The following is a 14704-nucleotide window of genomic DNA, read 5'->3' as shown; positions in this document are numbered from 1 at the left end:
GTACATCTACAGAACAGACAAAGTTAATTACCCTTAATTTTATTGATTCCTAATAAGAATCCACTGCTCCAAACAGAAGGTAATTCATTGTCCAATCCCACTCAATGGTGGCAAAAGGATCTTTGGGAACTGAAATCTGAAACCTCCCCACACGAACACACTTGCTGACCTTCGCCAAATCCTTCCAAAGCTGAGAAGACCCAAAAACTACAAAAGTTGTTATAATTTCAAAGTATAGAAAATAAACCACTATTATGCAGATGCCACTATTGCAATATTTGACATCTGACACCGCTTCTTCACCTGCCTAAACAAAAACTAGTTGATAAATATAAGAAAAGTATGTCCTCAGAATTATAGTCATATTAGGGAGGCAAGTCAGAAATCTGTTTTTTTCCCTCCTCTCTTGGATTCACTGTCCTAGACAGGAGTCCTAATTCATGAGAAGTAACAAACATTCATTATCACTCAACCACCATATAGGGAAAGTAATAAAAGTACCAGCGCAAAGAGTATCACAATGACAGAAACGGTTGTAGAGGGGGAGGGATAGCTCAGTGGTTTGAGCATTGGCCTGCTAAACCCAGAGTTGTGAGTTCAATCCTTGAGGGGGCGATTTAGGGATCTAGGGCAAAAATTGGGGACTGGTCCTGCTTTGAGCAGTGGGTTGGATTAGATGACCTCCTGAGGTCCCTTCCAACCCTGATATTCTATGATACTATGACACATTCTAGCTAGGCTTAAAGGTATGGGGCTGCATGCAGGAATCAATAGGTGAAAATTCTCTGGTCTGGTTTTTTATACAGAAGGTCAGACTAGATGATCATAATGCTTCCTTCTGTCCTTAACATCTATAACTCAGGAGAAAAAAGCAACCACTGAGTAACTGCCAGAAATTTGAATTAATCACATTAGAGAGATGCAATGGAGACTATTCAATAGTCTTTGAACTCAAGATTTCCACATGCAGAAGGAATAATTTTCTTGAACACAAAATTTTATTTTTTAAAATGTACATCTTTATCCTGAAAAGCATTGACAGCTGACAGATCTGTTGCCCAAGAACTGCTATCTGAAGAAACCAATTCACCTTTTCTATTTCAGAAAGAATAGATTGAAAAAAAATCCTGTAACACTGTGATTTGGTCAGAGAGGACTGATGGTTCTCCCTCCACTATGTTACATATCTCTGGCAGAATAAGCACCAAATTCTCAGAGGAAGTTCTTGGATTATTGGTAATCTCTGGTGATCATGGAGTCATTTCTAGCATTATATTCCGTTAAAGTGGAAAAAATAAAGGAAAAACTGGTTTCCCAGAGGCAACTCCCTTGTAAAAGGATCTCACGGAGAGCGAAAGAGAAAACATCTATTAGCTTCAGTGCAGGCAGACATACTGGAAGGAAGGTGCAGTTAACTCAGCAAGTGTGCCAGCAGGGAGAAGTTCAGAAGGAAAAGACTGTCTCCATTAGGTCGATTCCGACACCAATACCTATTAATTATGACTTCAAAGCAGTGGATCAAATGAGAAATACATTTATGCTCTCCATTAATTAGTAGCTTAATTTTCTACTCCATCTACACTGCAATCAAGTTAAACTTACATTTAGAAACAGCAGTTTTTGAATTGCTCACCATATTATTCTCATGCTATACTTAGAGCCCTTCATTTTCAGTTATTTTATTTTATTTTTCCCAGGAATTTATCTGTGTTTATTAATACAATGACAAAAACAGATGAAAACTGGAGGAAAAAACTATTAATTTTTATGGACAAATACCGGTATTTATTTTGGTGGACACAAGGACGGGGCAAAAGTATTGAGTAGATTAATGCTTTGATTAATAGAATTCAATGTGGTTTGCTACAGAACTAAAACAACTCAAAACACAATGCCAACTGTGAGTTTAAGAAAACAATATACCTCTAATCCCAAACTAAAACTTTTAATTTGAATAAACAGTTTACTGTTATAGACTTAAAACTATTAGCCTATAAATATTTACTTTAGTAACTGGGCCACAGCATTTGCACTGTATACACTCAACTTCATTGGTTTTCCTTGTTGTTTTTTAAACTTTTAAAGTTTTTTAAACTTTTCTTATGTTCTGAAATGTATTCTGATACAGATTTTCCCGACTTTAGTGTGTCAGAGCTTTAAACCGTTATCTGCTAACAGCCTGAAATGTGTACATGGTGGGCATGAGATACATTCAGATGCATACGCACTTCAGGAGCTTGAACGTGTGCCTGTTCGTTTATTGTGTGCATCTTCTAGACTAATACATAACCTTACTTCAACAGGCACCTTTGCATATACACACACAGACTAATGTATTATCGTAATACATATCTCATGCAATGTATTGTATTTTCCTAATAAAACAAGTTATATTTTATATATAGATATGAATGATCCAAACGTAGGGTGAAAATCAGAAAAAAAAAACCGAATACTTATTGTAAAACCTAGGATTTTTTTTTATTTGTAAAAATCAGTTTAAACCGAAAACGAAGGGGCTTAGTTATACTACACATAGAATACTATCTTTTATGAGATTATGAGCCTTACTTTCAGACGCTAGGAAGCATAGCTCCCATTAGTTTCAAAACCACATTTCTTAGAACATAAGAATGTCCCTACTGGGTCAGACCAAAGGTCAATCTAGCCCAGTACCCTGTCTTCTGACAGTGGCCAGTGCCAGGTGCCCCAGAGGGAATGAACAGAACAAGTAATCATCAAGCAATCCATCCCCTGTTGCTCATTCCCAGCTTCTGGCAAACAGAAAAAAAAAATAAAGTAATATCAGTTTAGTTAACTTATATTAATATCAGCAAGTGGACAAGCCATAAATTTTTAAGATTTTACTTACTGAAATTTAGATGTTTAAATCTCAGAAGTGTGCAAAATCAAAACACGACTCAAAATTTGAGCTGAATTGAGTCAATTTTTACATGAACAGCTGCAATCTATACTTATACTATATAAACATATGTTTAAAAGACACTATCAAAACTGTTTGCAGTGTTGTTGTAGTTGTGTTGGTCCAAGAATATTAGAGAAACAACGTGGATGATCTGTGTGGAGCTCGAAAGCTTGTCTCTTTCACCAACAGAAGTTGGTCCTAGAAAAGATATTACTTCACCCACTATTAAAACTGCGAAGTCAAGCATTCAAAAGTCCTACTTATGCACTGAATGAGGCAGAGGCAAGGGCCTGAGCAAGGGAAGTATGTGATCATGTAATTAAAGGCTGTCTCCCCCTTGATGCATTTTGACAAACAGAAGCTGCACAAACAGCAACTTGAATTCTACTGTTTTTGTAATCTGAGTGCTCAACTTCACAAACTTAATATCCTTTTAACAGTTTTTTTCATGTAATTTCCTCAGTTTTCATTTTTTAAAAACCACCTAACATCATCACGTGCAACTGTACCAAGCTCCTGCATGGATTTTCAACAGGGTTTGAACCCAGAAGCTTCAAATCCATGTCACAAATCTCGTCCATCTCAACTGAAATTAATGGAGTTACATCTCACTCATTTTCTGTACCAACCTAGGTAAAATTCTGAGGCAGTGTAGCTAAGTGAATGAGACCTGGTCTGCCTTACTGGAGAAGTGACCTTGTGCAAACCCTGTAAGACCTTTTTATAAGGTGGGAGAAGTGATTAAACCCTACCTTAAGAAGGGGGAAGGTATCAGGTCTTGTTCATTAAGCAATATGAAAAGAATTAGTATTAGTGGAAAAGCATGGTCTTCTGGCTCTCAGATCAGTGCCCCTTTTCCCTATCGAAAAGCATCTTTAGTTTAGGAGAACAAGAGCAATATTTAGTTTTAGTTCTGTACGCCTGCTTCAGAACAATGCAGGAGCTTTCTTAGTCTACATGATCAGCACAGAGATAAAACCATCGCCAAAACCACGTACATGATGGTGCAGAAAAGTCGAAGAACTATAGTTATCTATCTAAATTAAGTACAACAAGAGAAAAGGTAGCTGGAAATCTGAGGGTTACAGCAGACATTCCCTTTACCCTCAGCCAACAGGAGAAGATGAAGTAAATTCAGGCTGTAAATGTTGAGCACAATGAAAGCATCACTCACGTGGCTCCCAATGAGCATAGCTTTCTAGAAGGTTGCAGAAGCACACAATAGTGCACCTCACAGCAACAGTGAGAATACACACAAGCTACAATGACACAGAATCGGATTTGTCTTTCAAAACAGAGATCCAAGGATATCACATCAAGCAGTTCACAGAAGGCCAACTGACCAGCACTGGCTGAGTGCAGACAAAGGCCAAATACCCTCAAAGGGAAGGCACCTGAAGCATTTTAAGCACCTAATGCGCAGGCTTATGCAGAACATTTTATTTTCACATGGAGCAGACACAGTTACTTTGAAATCCAAGCATTTCTCCAGATTCACCGTAACTGGATCCCAACACTTCTCTACATTTGAGCTAAACTACTGGAATACATTTCTATACAAAAAAGGGGGAAAAACCCAAACTATACACCTCTACCCCGATATAACGTGGTCCTTGGGAACCAAAAAATCTTACCATCTTATAGGTGAGACCACGTTATATCGGGGCAGGGAGAGGAACCACTCCCCGCCCCAGCTCACCTCCACTCCGCCTCTTCCCCTGAGTGCGCTGCCGCTGCTCCGCTTCTCCCCTGCTCCCTCCCTTCCTTCCAGGCTTGCCGCGCCAATCAGCTGTTTCATGAATTTGGATATAACGAGGTAAAGCAGCCCCGGTCCCCGGAGCGCTGCTTTACCGCGTTATATCCAAATTCACGTTATATCGGACCGCATTATATCGGGGTAGAGGTGTACTTGTAAATTAAAGAAACTAAATATTTGAAAAAGAGGAAATGATTCTGAAGCCACTTGTATTGCCTAAAACAAAAAGAACTGTTATAGACCAGGACATGAGATACCATTATTTGGACCTCCATGGCCTCCACCCTCCACCGAATAAACTGATTTAAAACAATTTAAGGGATCAGGATGATGAGACAGCATGTAGCCTTTACAGTTCATTATCTGGAGCAGCAGTTTCATGAGCGAAAAGATATTCAGTTTTGCAAAGTCTTCATTCCCAAATCAATATACAAATATATTCTGAAATTTGTTAGAGGGAACAAGGACACTTTACATATTTATGTAAACATTTAATTTCCCCCCCTCTTTTCTGGTCAGACCTTCATATAAAGCAGTGTAGGATGAGCTTTTCCATATTCCCAGATTCATTCTTTCTGGCACTTAAGAACAAAATCAAATGTGACAGTGTTTTCAGTGGTCTTGACCTTAATTAGGAAGATAATAAATGTGGTCTTTACCAAAATACATGTCACATTTTAGGAGATAACCCTGGACTCTAACTTTAAGAATGCTTTACTTATGTTCATAAAAAATAAGAACTCCAACAGTAGTTTACTTACCTCGACAATATTCCATTAAAATGAGCACCTCCCACACATTGTCACTAACAGAATTAACAGCACAGTCCAAATAGCCTACAATATTCTTGTGCCCAGAGAGTTCTTTCTGAAACCGGAAAAAAAAACAACACATCACATTTTGAATAACAAACGTTTAAATAAACTCTAGAAAGTATAAAGATACGTCTATATAGAAGACTGGAGGATTCTTGGGATATGGAGTCTTTCATCTCTACACCATGCTTGAAACGTCCTAGGTAACTGTTGAAAAAACATTCTAATAGCTACTTAGGAGCTTATGTCAAGTGAGTAGGTGCCAACTACAATTCCCAGAGGACAGGTGCCCACTTCAAAGAAAATATTAGCAGTCAACCCCATCTTAGACTCAGCTAAGCACCAAGGATCAAATAGAGCATAAACATAATTCCTCCAAAAGAAGACTTAGATCCCATGGGCAGGACAGTGTGAACATGCTTGGATTGCCACTATTTATGCTGCACCCGTGTAGGTAGTAAGGTTTAATTTACAGTGCTGTCAGTTTGGAAACTTTATAAACACTAAGCTCATGTCAAAAGAAAAATGTTCTCTGTCAATTTCATCATTAAGACAAACTCAAAAATGTTAAGATTTTGCAGCTATAATCATAATACACTGCAAACATTCATGGACTGTGTGTTACATTAAAAAGGACTAACGGACAATAAGCCAAAATTCAGGCAACTTGATCCATGCCTGACAGTTTCCACAGCTGTCACAGTCCTTGCTTCTAAGAGGACTAGTGGAAAGTTATGAGAGCTTTCCCTCACAAAAGGATGTGAGAGTTACACCATATGAGCCTTCACTTGGTGCAGGAGCTTCTTTTTATAATTAGCGGCAAAGAGCTCCACCTCTAATGTACCCCACTAGAGAAAGACCTGATCAAGCAACTATTTATTAGGGTCCAAAACCAGCTCTTACTATGACAACATTCTCTTTTCCAGCTAGTTAAGTATCCAAAAGCAGTATATACTGGACATTTCCCAGTCCTACCTTCATAGATTCCAAGGCCAACTGGGTCTATTGCAGTCATCTAAGGTGACCTCCCATATAACATACGCTGTATAACTTCCCCCAAATAATTCCTGGAGCATATGTTTTAGAAAAAGATCCGATCTTGATTTTAAAATGGTCAGTGAGAAAGAATCCACTACAACCCTCAATAAATTAATTATTCACTATTAAAAATGTATGCCTAATTCTCAGTATTAATTTGTCTAGCTTCAACTTCCAACCATTGGATCATGCTATATCTTTGTCCGCTAGATTGAAGAGCCCATTATTAAGTATTTATTCCCCACGTAGGTACTTATAGACATAAACATATTACTCCTTAACCTTCTTTGTTAAACTAAATAGATTGAGCTCCTTGAGTCTATCACTCTAAGGCAGATTTTCTCATCCTGTAATCATTCTCATTACTCTCTTCTGAACCCTCTCCAATTTTTCAATACTCTTCTTGAATTGTGGACACCAGAATTGGACACAGCATTCCTGCAGCGGTCACACCAGTGGCAAGTACAGAGGTAAAATTATCTCTCTATTCCTACCCTAGATTACCCAGTTTATGCATCTATGGATCACATTAGGCCTTGTGACCACAGTGTCGCAGTGGGAGCCCATGTTCAGCTGATTATCCACCATGACCCTCAAATATTTTTCAGTCCCTGCTTCCCAGGATAGAGTTCCCCATTTTGTAAGCACGGCCTACATGCTTTGTTCCTAGATGTGTGCATTTAGTTATATTAAACCACACATTGTGTCTGTGCATGCTCAATTTACCAAGCAATCCAGACCACTCTGTATCAGTGACCTGTCCTCTTCATTATTTAATCGCTCCCTCAATTGTGGGTCATCTGAAAACTTTATCAGTAATGATTTTGTTTTCTTCCAGGTTATTGATAAATATATGCTAAATAGCATAGAGCTAAGAACCGATCCCTGAAGGACCCCTCTAGATGTTTGATGATGATTCCCCATTTACAGTTACATTTTGAGACCTATCAGTTAGCCAACTTTAAATCTATTTAATGGGTGCTATGTTAATTTTTCATCTTTCTCGTTGTTTAATCAAAATATCATGCCGTACCCAGACAAATGCCTTACAGAAGGCAAAGTATATCACATCAACACTATTCCCTTTATTACTCAAGCGTCTAATCTCATTAAAAAAAGATATCAAGTTACTTTGACAGGATCTATTTTCCATAAACCTATGTTGATTGGCATTCATTATATTACCCTCCTTTGATTCTTTATTAATCAAGTTCCATATCAGGTGCTCCATTATCTTGCCTGGGATCAATGTCAGACTGGCAGGTCTATAATTACCCTTGTCATCTCGTTTACCCATTTTAAGTATTGACATAACATTAGCTTTCTGCCACTCTTCTGGAACTTCACCAGCGTTCCAAGACTTATAGAAAATCAACATTACCAGTCCAGTTCCAGTAAGCTCCTCAGTTAGCTCTTAAAACTCTAGGATGCAAGTTATCTGGGCCTGCTGATTTAAAAATCTTTAACAGCGGTTATTCAATATGCTCCCGAGATACCAGTGAAATGGAAAGAGTATTTTCATATGAGACAACATCATCTGTTTTTTCTCAAATGCAGAACAGAAATATGTATTGAACACTTTTTCCTTTTCTGCACTATTAATAATTCTACCATTGTTCTCTAATAATGGACTAAAGCCATTGTCAGGATTATTTTTGTAACTAATATACTTTTTTTAAAATTCATTGTCCATAACTCTGCAAGTGATAGATTTCTCCTGGTGTTCCTTTGTTCCCTGATAAATTTTCTACAAATTCTAGCTTTCGGTTTATATTGATTGCTATGAACGTCTCCTTTCTTCCATCTATTTTTTTTAATTATTATTTATAGCTGTGTCACTTCCCTTCTAAATTGGGTCAGTTTTCTAACCAATACTGCCTTCTTCCTTGATTGTGGCTTTTGGAACATCTAGTAAAGCGTTCTTAAACAACTTCCAATTATCATTCACAGGGATAGTTTTCCTATATAAAAGAATTAAGACCCTTGTCTTCCCATAGATTTATGGAGAACATGGTGGCATTGTCAGAATCAAGAGAACTTTTTGAAATACTGGTCTTTAATAATCCCTTTGATTAGGATCACTTGTCATGCTCTAAGGCAGAGGTGGGCAAACTATGGCCTGCGGGACCATCCTACCCGGCCCTTGAGCTCCTGGCAGCTAGCCCCCAGCCCCTCCCCCGCTATTCCCCCTCCCCCGCAGCCTCAGCTCACTGCTCTGCCGGCGCCATGCTTTGGGCAGCAGGGCTGTGAGCTCCTGGGGCAGCACAGCTGCAGAGCCCGGCCTGACCCGGTGCTCCATGCTGGGCTGCTGCCTGTCCTGGTGCAGCCACGCCGCCAGCCACCGGTGCTCCAGGCAGTGCAGTAAGGAGGCAGGGAGCGGAGGGGTTGGTAGACGGCAGGGGAGTTCGGGGGTGGTCGTCAGGGGGTAGGGATAGGTGTGGATAGAGATCAGGGCGTGGATAGGGATCAGGGCACTCTGAGGGCGGGAAACAGGGTGGTTGAATGGGGGTGGGAGTCCCGGGGGGGCAGTCCAGAAGGAGAGGGGGTTGGATGGGATGGTGGGGGGCAGCCAGGGGCAGGGGTTCTGAGGGCAGTCAGGGGACAGGGAGAAGGGGTGGTTGGATGTGGCAGGGGTCCGGGGGGGGGGGCAGTCAGGAAGGAGAGGGGGGAGTTGGATGGGGCGGTGAGGGGTAGTTAGGGGCGGGGAGGTCCAGGGGCGGACAGGGGACAGAGAGCGGGGGGTGGATGGGGCAAGGGTTCTGGGGACAGTCAGGGGACAGGGAGAAGGGGTGGTTGGATGTGGCAGGGGTTCCCGGGGGGAGAGAGGGGGGCTGGATGGGGTAGCAGGGGGCAGTGAGTCCAGGGGCAGTCAAGGAGAAGGGGTGGTTGGATGGGGCAGGGGTCCCAGGGGGCATTCAGGAAGGAGAGGGGGGAGTTGGATGGGGAGGCGGGGGGCAGTTAGGGGCAGGGGGTCTGGGGGCGGTCAGGGGACAGAGAGCGGGGAGTGGATGGGGCAGAGGTCCCTGGGGGGCCATCAGGGAACAGGGGGATTGCATGGGGCAGAAGTCCCAAGAGGGAGAGGGGGGCGGACTGTCGGGGGTGAGAAGCAGGGGGCGCCAGGCCATGCCTGACTGTTTGGGGACACACAGCCTCCCCTAACCAGCCTGCCATACAATTTTAGAAACCCGATGCAGCCCTCAGGCCAAAAAGTTTGCCCGCCCCTGCTCTAAGGATCTTTAAAAGAGTTGTACAGTACATTTGAAAGATCTGTTGCTCACCAGGAAGAAACATCAGATCAAAGCCATGGACCCGTGAATATGCAGCCATATACAATATAATTCATGTATTAGATGCTGTTCAGAATGGACTTGATACAATTATAGTAAGGGCAGTACATGTGGGTGTTGTGCGCCTTTCACAGAAATTCTGCCCTGGTTGTTGTAGCCTAGTACAGGACTGTTATGGGTTCTAAAGGATTTTCTGACCTACTTAAAAAAAAAAAAAAAGCTTCTGCATCCTGCATGTTTGCTTCACATCTACCTTTGTTATTTCTTTAGTTTAAATTCAACTACGAGCCAGCTAACATGGGATGGATGTGGATCATGGGGAGGGGACAGGTAGAGTGCGGGGGCCCCAGGTTGTGTGGAGGTCACATGCGCCCCCCACCCTTTGTGCCCCTCCCATGAGGGCAACGTACCCGAAAGAAATGATTTCTACTTGCACCACTGATACTAAGTGAGGGCACATAACCAAGCAGCTACACCCTTCATATTATTTCTATATTGTGTCTAGAGTGTGGGTTGGCGTAAAAAAATGTATCATCTTACTTAAGATATCTACTCATTGCATATAGTTTAAAATATAAAAGTTCTTACTGCTTTCTTCTCATGTAGAAACTTCAAAACTAACAAATTAAACCAGGTTGGGGTTGGAGGGTTTTTTGCACATCAGAATGGTTTACCGGGTTCCAATCAGTTACACCTGTAGAACCAGACTGCAGACTAGATTGCTACAAGCTGACAGTTAGAAAAGGCATTTGCATAGCACTGTTGTAGCCGGCATCGCAAGATATTTAAGTGCCAGATGCGCTAAAGATTCATATGTCCCTTCATCTTCAACCACCATTCCATAGGACATGCATCCTTCCTGATGATGGGTTCTGCTTGATAACAATCCAAAGCAGAGCGGATCGATGCATGTTCATTTTCATCATCTGAGTCAGATGCCACCAGCAGAAGGTTGATTTTCTTTTTTGGTGGTTCGGGTTCTGTAGTTTCCGCATCTGAGTGTTGCTCTTTTAAGACTTTTGAACGCATGCTTCATACCTCGTCCCTCCCAGATTTTGGAAGGCACTTTTGATTCTTAAACCCTGGATCCAGTGCTGTAGCTATTTTTAAAAATCTCACATTGGTATCTTCTTTGCGTTTTGTCAAATCTGCTGTGAAAGTGTTCTTAAAACAAACATGCTGGGTCACCATCCGAGACTGCTATGACATGAAATATCTGGCAGAATGCGGGTAAAACAGAGCCAAAGACATACAGTTCTCACCCAAGGAGTTCACTAACAAATTTAATTAATGCATTATTTTTTAACAAGCATCATTAGCATGGAAGCATGTCCTCTGGAATGGTGGCCAAATCATGAAGGGGCATACAAATGTTGAGCATATCTGGCACATAAATATCTACAAAACTGCCATGCTAACGCCTGTTCTCACTTTCTGGTGACATCGTAAACAAGAAGCGGTCAGCATTATCTCCTGCAAATTGTAACCAAGTTTGTTTGTCTGAGCGATTGGCTGAAGTAGGACCGAGTGGACTTGTAGGCTCTCAAGTTTTACATTGTTTTATTTTTCAATGCAGTTATTTTTTGTACATAATTCTACATTTGAAAGTTCAACTTTCATGATAAACAGATTGCAGTACAGTACTTGTATGAGGTGAATTGAAAAACACTATTTCTTTTGTTTTTTACAGTGCAAATATTTGTAATAAAAAATATATATCAAGTGAGCACTATATACTTTGTATTCTGTGTTGTAATTGAAATCAATATATTTGAAAATGTAGAAAACATCCAAAAATATTTAAATAAATGGTATACCACTCCTGTTTAATTGCACGATTAATTTTTTTAGATCGCTTGACAACCCCATTACAAGCATCATTTAGCCAGCAGAACCTTGATTGTCACATACAGTACTTTCAGAGCTTACAGTTAGAGTTCACAGATCTGGCAGAAAATTTTTTTTAGTTGTAAACAGAACACATTTGACACAGAAACAGACTAACTGTGGAAACCTACATTGCTATTTTTACCATCACTGTTACAGAATTATACTTTAGAACAGTTTTAATGTTACTTGTTACATGTAACACTTCAACTGTACGGGGAATTGTGATTTTGAGGTTTGGAAAGGAGGCGGTCAATGAGAGGATCTCTTTCACATGATTCACAAGGTAAAAAATTTAGAAGGATAAGGGATATGCTGTCTTACCGTTACTCTCTCTTTTTTTTTTTTTTGGTAGTGTGCATATTCTCTTTTATACATGGAAGAGAGTTTGTCTTATAAGACTAGAGCAGTACATTTGCATGTTCTCAAACCTTTTAACTAGGAGTCAGAAGGCTGAAGAGCATGAACACATTAGCAATAGCTTTCAGGAAACAATAGCGTTCAGTGAAGAAATTCTAACATAGGCTATTGAGTACAAATAGAGATACTAATACTGAGATTGCTAAAAAATGAGTTTTAATACTGCAAGGTTGGGCCCTAAAGCATTTGCACATTGCCCCCGTGGCTTGTTGCATTAACACCAGCAAAGGTGCCTGCACTTGACCTTCACAAATCAGTCACTCCAGATATAATCCTGAATCAGAGATAAAGACTTTTACCCACCTCTTCATTCAGTATTATATGTTTATATTTGCTGCATTTGTGGCTGCTGCTGAGATGCACTGAAAACATCTTTGAGAGAGAAGGGGTTCACAAGAGTTTCTCTCCAATTCTACTCCTTGACCAGCTAAGAGTAACTAAAGCACAATTCACACTCCATCTTCCAAAAGTAGAGGATATCTATATTCCTAATCTCACCCCTCTAGAAAAATAAAGCTGCAAAATTTCCATTCAAATCCATGCCTGCTGCATACCATCAAATAGTTGCTTTACTTACCATAATTGTTATTTCTCTTTTGCAAATGTTGAGGTCAGGCACGTTATTAACATACATTCGTTTCAATGCACAGCGTACTCCACCATGGGTACGCACCAGGAACACAGTGGAAAAGCCACCTGAGGAAAAAAATTACACAAAAGTTAGACCTCTAGAATTTCCATTATTCCTTTAAAAATGTATCAAACCATGATAAAACATGATTTTTTAGAACACTTTTTTAATCAACTTGGAAATCACTGACACTTTGGTCCTCTTGTAATTGTACTTAATTGTTGGTTAACAATTTAAGGCAACTACAATATGTTATGCAGTGCTATTGCCTGAAAAATGTTTATTTCACATTAATGTTAGTTTGTCAACTCCTGCAGCTTGTAACTGTTGCCATTTGCAGATGACAATGAAACTTTTCGGAGAGGTTTAATCCAGGATGAACAGTGCCATGTTTTATATTTTTAGTTCTATACTTACAATTTTTAAGCTTGATATGGCAAATTCACCCCATCTTTCATCAAGTACACAACCTAAACTCAAGTTTAGGAAATTCTTTTGGCACCCTAGAAAGCTAGGGGGTAGGCAAAGTAGCTTGAGAACCGTAAAGATAAAGCCTTTAAAAAGGTCACAAACTTGAAAAAGATACTTGCTAATTGAATTTTGCACATAATGCAAGTGACAATTTAAACTTAATCTGCTTTTACTCTGTTGATCCCCTTGGCAACACATATGTACATATCCGAGAATGAAATTAAACTCTCCCTTCATCAGTCAAATCAGACCCCATCTAAAAGCAACACCATCAATACGAAATGCAATTTCAGTTTCAAGTGTTACACACACTTGAGTCATCCTGTCAATTTTTGTCTATTTTTGTTTTTAGTTTTTCTCCTCACCTTGCTATGATAAGAACCATACAAATAATAGGTAAAAACAACTGTACAGGGAAAACAGTGAAACTGCATATGTACAAAATGCTTTCAAATACACTAAACCAACAAAAAACCCTTTTCCCTCTCTAATGTTCATTACAGTAACCTTCGGGGCTATTTGTAACAATAGTAGATTTGAAAACTATTCAAAAGTGTGATTTTCAAGTCTGTAGTGTCTTAAAGTCCACATCTTTCCCACACTTCTAGGCAAACTGTCTCAACTCAACAATCAGGGCTCTTCATAATTCACTACAATCTGATCATGAGTCTGAATACTCATCTCGGAATTATGACTCAACAATGCAGAAAATGAAAGGTTATAAAAAAAGGATGTAAATGCACAAATAAAAAATGAAATGCTTAACTACTATGACAACCATTTCTCCTATTCAAAAAGGCATAAAATTTTTAAATTACTGTAATATAATCCAGAAATTAATCCACCATTTAAGAGATATAATGGCTCTCTTGACAATTTGCACTGGAAAAAGGAGAGGGTGATCATATATGAAGACATCCTTAAAAACATTCTGGCAAATAGTTTTTAAAAGTTTTCTAGAAGTGTTAGTATGGGCCTCCCAAAAAACACAAGAGAAGGTATTTTGAGATACTGAAACTGTCATTGCAAATGTACGTCATGTAACATTTATGCTCTCTTTCACTATTTTACCTAAAAAATAGCAAATTAAGGGTGAAGCAATTTAAAATTGTTTAAATTCCTTAGGTGGGTGGTGTTTTGCGTAGGTTTTTTTTGTTTTGTTTTGTTTTTTTTTAAGATAATCATGATTTAAATCCAGTTGAGACTTTGTAAAATGCATTTGAAAATGTGTACTATAATGAAATAACACATGGTGGTTTATTAAAATGCCCGAGAGTCTCTTATTTGATTTTTACAAAACTGTTATAGACAAAAACAAAATACTGAAAGTTAAGACTTTGATCCTGCAAGCACTTAAGCAGAGAGGTAATTTGTCACATAAGCAGTCCCACTGACTTCAATAGGACTACTCAAATGCTTGAAAGCAAAGCATGTGCACATACGAATTTGTAGCCTAGGAGTTGAAAATTTTAT

General features: G+C 39.6%; 1 protein-coding gene across 2 annotated transcripts in view; it reads right to left on the bottom strand.

Moving 5' to 3' along the window:
- BMP2K (BMP2 inducible kinase) overlaps positions 1 to 14704 on the bottom strand; it is a 106028-nt gene that overhangs the window by 62259 nt on the left and 29065 nt on the right. For both annotated transcript variants that reach the window (XM_048846643.2, XM_048846644.2), the window contains exons 2-3: positions 12707 to 12825; positions 5444 to 5549 (exon numbers count right to left, since the gene is read on the bottom strand). In XM_048846643.2, the coding sequence (XP_048702600.2) occupies positions 5444 to 5549; positions 12707 to 12825 (225 nt within the window). The remainder of the gene's footprint in view (positions 1 to 5443; positions 5550 to 12706; positions 12826 to 14704) is intronic.

The sequence above is a fragment of the Caretta caretta genome, chromosome 4 (genome assembly GCF_965140235.1).
Source record: "Caretta caretta isolate rCarCar2 chromosome 4, rCarCar1.hap1, whole genome shotgun sequence".
In the NCBI taxonomy this organism is placed as follows: Eukaryota; Metazoa; Chordata; order Testudines; family Cheloniidae; genus Caretta; species Caretta caretta.
This window is presented reverse-complemented; position numbering and strand designations above follow the sequence as displayed.